At 33.5% G+C, this 7,049-nt stretch overlaps 1 protein-coding gene across 1 annotated transcript; it reads left to right on the top strand.

The window, feature by feature from the left end:
• The first annotated feature begins 143 nt into the window (after positions 1–143).
• On the top strand, positions 144–5,349 carry LOC130655907 (eukaryotic translation initiation factor 4E-binding protein 2-like). The gene is made up of 3 exons (XM_057458720.1): positions 144–419; positions 3,930–4,133; positions 4,651–5,349. Exons 1-3 carry the CDS (start codon positions 296–298, stop codon positions 4,677–4,679), a joined length of 357 nt encoding a protein of 118 aa, XP_057314703.1. The 5' UTR covers positions 144–295; the 3' UTR covers positions 4,680–5,349.
• Positions 5,350–7,049: the final 1,700 nt, after the last annotated feature.

Genomic DNA, 7,049 nt, shown 5'->3' with positions numbered 1-7,049 from the left:
AATTAAGTTCCCCCGTTTTTTGTTTCGGTCACGTGCCTGGGTTTGTTGACTCAGGCACGTGATGTTTATGTTCTCAAAACCAAAACATTCTATTTTCCGTGGTTGCACTTTCTACGGCCGTTACTAGAAATTCAGTTAATCCCTACGTTTAGGCCAGTGTGTGGTGATATGTTCTGTTGGAACAACGTGCTAGCTGCAGTTTGGAAGAGAAGACGCGTTCGATTGTGTTTATGTGAAGAGTTTTTTAAGTTTTCCCCGTTTCTTTCCTCCCTATTGTCTCAAATATCTCAGAAAGATGAGCAACGCAAGTACTACTAAAAGCATTCCAGTACGACGTGTACAGATTACTGAACCACAACATATGCCCTCGCGTTACTCAGAAACTCCTGGTGGAACGATTTTCAGCACGACGCCTGGAGGTATTGTATATTTAACTAGCTACCTACCTAGACTCGTTGAAGTAAATCACATTTAAGTGCAAATGCAATTTTTACTTTAAAATATTTTGACATTTTTGCATTTCTTTGTAAATATGGTGCTATGGGTAGCCATACAATTTACAGTCAGGGTAAACACCTAATTAGGCGGCATGTCCTAATTAGGCGAGTCATTTAGTTAGGCCATGTGATGTAGTTTAATTAGGCTACCTGTAGTCTAACTAGGCGAACGAAAACTTTCTGTTGTAAATACGTCGAAATTATTGCGTTTCGCACTACAATTTTTACGTGAATTAAATCTGTCCACTTGCAGACAATTTTGACCAATTATCGTCTTATTTGCATCGCACATTGGGAACTTATGGCCCAAACCTCGTGTGGCAATATTTGTTGTTTTAAAAAATGGATTTCAGCTATCCACGCCACAGGAAAAAAAATATGGCGGACGAAAACGTGGTATTGTTTGACGAAGATTTTAGCGTTGTTAAAACAGGATGTGAATAAAAAAGAAACGTTACAAAAGAAACAAAGTATTTGTTACCACATCCATCTTAAAAAAACATTTTTTTTTTGCTTTTTGTGAAAGAATATCTTCATTAAATTATGGGGTATTTTACTATCGTCACCTAAATAGGCGACACGTAACCTAATTAGGTTATATATTTCATTTTACTATAATTCTTACTTGCACGAACATATCAAGGCACGATTGACAGTTTTGGAATCATGGTTGCGTAGACTATCCATTCTGAGCAAAGAGTTTTTGCGATTTTTTCTTAGGAATGTATGACAAGCCATTAAATATTGTAATGTCTTAACTAGGTTACATATGGCCTAACCAGGCTACAATGAGTCGCCTAAATAGGTGGTATGCCCTAATTAGCCTACTGTTGCCTAATTAAGTGTTTACCCTGACTGATTATCACTGACCCATGTTTTTGACCAGTCCAGAAAAACTTTTGAAAATGCTGTGGCAGTATAAATACACTATGCCTCTTAATTACTAGGTGTCTATTACACCCTATTAACAACTTTTTGTAAAAAGAAGAAATTTGTGCTATTCTACACCAGTAACTATATATAATGGTCCTTTTTTGAACTTGTAAATGTAACTATTTGTAGCTCAAAGAAAGATAATCTATCTAGCGTATAATCCGCCAACTTCGTGAAAAAAACACATTTAACGTCCTTATATCCATATTGTCAACATATCAGTTATTTCAAGCTTTTATTATCGTAGCACTATCTGTTGCAAACCGTTTGGGGGATGACAAGAAAAAACCCATTTATTAGTGGACAAATAAACCAGATCCGACATGTACTATCCTCCGATAAAGTTGTGATCGATCCTTTAACTTCGTGAAATTTTAAAAACGCATTTTCTTGCTTTCTGATGACTAGCAAAAATAATTTAAAAATTAAACTATTCTCGACTCATTGGGCCCTTAAAAAAGGTATAATATGACCATAATTAAAATCAAACTAGTCGTTAGCCCGTGGAAAATCCACAGGTTCGCCCGTCGCAGCTAAGCTACCATTTTGCGTGACAGACAGACATGTATACAGGCATTATAATATAGATAACTGAGATAACAATATATATCAAAAATGACCACTTGACTTGAAAATCACAAAAAGGTATAGCTGGCTGAACTTACCGCCAACTTTTTGTCATATGCGAGTTCCGACACCCCTAAAATGATTAAGTTGTAGTATCAACCCCCCCCCCCCGAAGGGAGTTCATTCATTAAATATAGTAGACAGAACTGTGGTAAGTTGTTGTAGGCTTTGAAAGCAGTTTCACAGAGTTATTCGATTGACGGAGTTGGCGGATCATACGCTATCTATGTATCTAAAGCTGAAATTTTCATCTTCTTTTAGTGCTGAGAAGCAAGAATGTGTGACCAACTACAATTATTTTAAGCTAATAAAAAATTAATAAAAGAAAAACATGTTTTTACTGGAAGCTTCCTTGCTTAAATAATCTGTAATATTCATCTTGTTTTCATTCAACCAAAACAGCGTGTACAGGCAAGATGGTCGCAAGTCATAGCTGTGGTAAATTTTTTGACGAAAGCCTAAGGGGCTAAAATAATTTTCACAAAAAAACAACAAATCAATGTTTCCACTGGTTATTTTGATTGTATACATTTTAGTATGGCTGTGTGCAGGCAAATTAATCTCTGCCTTGACTGAAAGTGTGTATTTTTATAAACCCTCGCTAAGTAAACATGACTTTATCAACAAAACTAAATTTTAAGTTACTTCTATTAAAAAATAAGAGCTGATTCGACCAGGGATAAAACTGTATATGTAGTTAGCTAAATTTTAAGAAAATTAAAATTCATACGAAGGCTTCGACGCAAATAAAATTAAAATCCATCAATTAACACAAAATAAGACCCCTTGATTAAGTTCAAATTAAAATCAAACATTGAGTACAAGGCCAGTGTAGTCATTTTTACCGTCTTAAAAAGTATGAGAATTGATTATATTTGTTCGGGTAAAACCATTTGCACTCAAAACAAACAATTTCTTGATAATCGTGTGAGTAAAGAACAATAGAAGTAAACAATCTTGAAACAATCAATTTTTTCAACCTTTGCTATTCCGATTGCCCAGTGGGAAGAAAATAATGCTGGATGCTTCAAGGTGATTTACCTCTCGCAATTAGGCTATTACATTGGTTCTTGCTGCTTATTGCTCTTCCGTAACATTCTACTAAACCTACCTTTAATGACCTGAATACGTTTTATATTACTATTTGTGTTGTCCGAAGATATAAGTTATTGTTGTTGTTTTTTTTAGGAATACTTGTGCTATTTTATGTTTCCTTTGTTTCACGGCCACGGTAGCATCTGGAAAAAGGCTAAATTTTCTGTAGGATATTTCCAATATGACTGTGTACAGCCTAAATAGTCTTTTCCTAGCTTAATTGGCTGATGCAAAAACTTTTAACCTATTATTTTCTAGTCCTGTAAAGCAAAGTACATAAAACTGCAAAAGAAGATAATGTGAATAGATGTGGTTGTTAAGATGATCGTAAAAGATAACAAATTGCCTAAGTAGGATATACTCTAATTTATAGTTGTCCGTGACTGCATGTAGCAGACTGTGCTAGTCTGGAGGCAAGGTTAATAAAAATCCAAAAGACTGTTTACATTACAAGCATAAAGGAATACAAAAAAACTGCTGATTGCACAGCTGTGGTCTTGAAGCAGAGTGGGCTACTTGCTATTGATCCCTTGTTAATGATTATTTTGTTGCAACACCTATCATGGAAAAAGGTGATACAAACAATTGATGAATATAGGATCTCAACATTGTTACGAAAATGGCATTTTAGTTCACAAATTGCAAATAATATTGTGATCTGCGCTAGACACTTTATTTTTGCATATTACAGATGTGCAAATATTACGTTATAAAGTTGAGAAAGATGTGGACTTGAAATGTTAGATGTTGTTAATTTTCTGTTTTTTATTTTTTTAGGAACAAGAATTATATACGAAAGAAAGTTTTTGTTGGATCTAAAGAGTTCCCCTCTTTCTCAAACGCCAACGAAACTTCCAATCATTCCAGGTGTCACATTAGATAGCAATGGCAAAATAATAGAGGAAGAAGAGGAAGATTTGAACAACAAAATTCCTGAATGTCCAAAAGCTGCTCAAAATGGCGATGCGAAGAAATCTAATGGTACTACTACGTTCAGTCTGTTATAAATCTCAAACAAACATTTTTGAACTGATAAGGCTTTTTGAAATCCAGAACTACCAATGAAGTTAAAAAAATAACAACAATGGGAAATTCCACTAGTATCTTTTTTTCCTAAAACAACAACATCAATTATGGCGAAAATTACGCGACGATTTGCACTATTTTTTTTCTTCACATTTGCTTAGAACTAATGTGAATATCTGAAACAGCAGTCTTATTTCTGCAACACAAAAGGCCTGGAAAAGCGGTACAAGTTGAAAAAACTGTACACAATTTTTTGCGCGAGATATTGGAATTTGTTCATTTTACTTATTAATTTAAGGTATTAGATTTTGCTTCGCGAATATTTTTTTACTCTGCAGTAAACAAAAAATACTCAAAATTTTGCAACAAAATAACAATTTTATGCTGAATGTGACACCTCAGGTCACAACTAAGTTTCTGATTCTTATTAAAATCTATTTGTTTTTATATTTTATTTATTGTTTTCATTTAGATGACGATCTATTTGCAATGGACATGTAAGGTGCAATCATTTCCTTTGTATATATTATTGAGAAACTTGTGTTCCACTTGTTCAAGAAAGGTTGGGATAAACTTGCTTAAAAAATCAGATGATTAAAAACAGCTTATCATGTAATGATAAACATTGTCATGATTACGTATTTTATACTGTACTGTCGTTAGTCTACACAAGACCTTCATGGGAAAACCTTTATCATTCTCGTTATCATCTTCACCCAAGACATGTAATGGCTGCTTATGGGTTTTTTGCTGTTCTGTTCCTAAAAACACAAAGATATTTTTTCCTGTTAAATTTATGTTTTTAAATAACTATAATTTCCTAAGTTTTAACAATAATTAAAAAATACATCTTTTATTTCTTTTTGAACCAACTACTGCAAGAATATCTTTCAAACTAGGGTGAGTGCGTCTCTGTCTGTTGCGCCTTTGCATACCACTTTTTTGCGTCTATTTTCTAGTAGTTGACTCCTTTTTTCATCTTTTATGTGATATGTGGGTGTCATTTTGGTGTTGTGTTTCTGTATATAGTTGCAAACAAACATTTTTGGACCATTGTTCACGTTGTGTCATAGATATTCCTTGTATATTAATTTGCCAGAGAGAAAAAAATACAAAAACTATGTAATTGTGAGTAAAAAAAACGAAGAAAAACAAAATATACATATAATAATCTCGTATTTATTGTTGTTGCGCTGTTTGAATAAAGCAAATGCCACAGGAGAAGACATATAGCGAGAGGCGGGTTTCAGATCATTCTACAACCTGCGAGTTTCATTGGAGAGAACGTAAAGCTTTAAAAAAAATGTCTATAAGAATTTTTTAAATTGTCAACCGTTGCAGCGCGTACTTTCCTGAAAATTATGTTGTCATGGCAACTGCTACAATTTGGAAGTGTTTGTTAAATTCATTAATGAAAAATTTTGCCTCAATTACCAAGCAAAGCTACATCTTGTGTCCAAAAAATACTTTTTTACCTTAAAATTAGTTTGCTGTTCTACTACCTGGAAGAACATTCTTGCACTTGTATTGTCCTAAACTGCTTCTATCTGTTATGCCTAACACTTAGTCTTTATTACCTAAACAAGTTAATATTTCCTTTTTGAATTTCAGCGCCCGAAGGCGTAGGAAATTCTTTAAAACCGTCGTTTTTTTCTTTTGGAGCATTTTTGAGAAAAAATCGACTCTGGGATTACACGTTCTTCCGTCACAGATGTAAACTTCGTACCCAAGCTCCCTAACTACTGGGAACTCATCTAAATGACGTGTCAGGACAAAATTAGTATTTAGTTAACAAATAAAGTATGCTGAAAATGATGGTGACATCAAAATTTTGGTTTTTTGCCACCTTAAATGTCATTTTAGGCCAAAATTGGTCCAAAAATTAAAACCACTATATTTTCGGCTAAATCTGGCACAGTTAACAAATAAAGTATGCTGAAAATGATGATGGTACAAAAGTTTGATTTTTTGTCACCTAAATGTCATTTTAGGACAAAATTGGTCCAAAAATTAAAACTACTTCATTTTCAACAAAAATTGGCAAAGTTAATAAAAAAAATATGCTGAAAATGATGGTCACAGCAAAATTTTGATTTTTTGTCAACGAAATGCCGTTTAAAACCATAAACGTTTCAATCGCAAGACTTTTAACCATGAATGATAGGCTGTGTTTTTGTTAGCAATTTCTTTTAAAAATGTGAGTTTATTATGACACGTTTCGTTTTGTTTGCGTTTGTTGTAAGATATAATATCACTTGTGTGCTTTATGTTCAGAGGTTCATGCACCAAACCTCCTCGAATGTTTGGCACAATAACACAACGAATTAGCAGGTTTTCATTAAATATTTTGGTAGCGAGCGGAAAGTCTTAAAGCCCCCAGGGCTTCTTGTTATTGCTGAAATATTTTTCTTTTAGCATCAAAATCTGCAAAATTGTAATATAATTTTGTTTAATAGCTGATCTAACCCTTGCGTTTTGTAAGTTTTTAGTGGTGGGTAAGATTGACTTGATTTGTTTTAGACATCTAAATGGTGATACTTGATATCATTCAAGTCGAAAAAATATTTGCTTTCAAATCACGGGTTCATTAATACCTTAATGAAGTAATGTTAAAGCAATTAGGAAAATTTATGAGGTGAGGGAAAAGCAATCAACCTTTCCTGAAATAATTAGAACAGGATGCGCAAAAGTAATTAAATTGATGCAATCTATTTCGCAATGTAGACTTTTAACACGTGGAGTTTTACCTAATCCAAATAGCGTCCGATCTAAACATTTTAAACTTCGTTTCCACGATATCGCGCTATTTAACTAAATTAAAGGTGAAAGACCCTGGAAACGAGGAGGAGTTTCTATTATAGCATAAGATTT

This window comes from Hydractinia symbiolongicarpus, chromosome 8 (assembly GCF_029227915.1).
Source record: "Hydractinia symbiolongicarpus strain clone_291-10 chromosome 8, HSymV2.1, whole genome shotgun sequence".
NCBI lineage: Eukaryota > Metazoa > Cnidaria > Hydrozoa > Anthoathecata > Hydractiniidae > Hydractinia > Hydractinia symbiolongicarpus.
The sequence above is the reverse complement of the archived record's forward strand: the minus strand, read 5'-3'. Positions and strand labels throughout refer to the sequence as shown.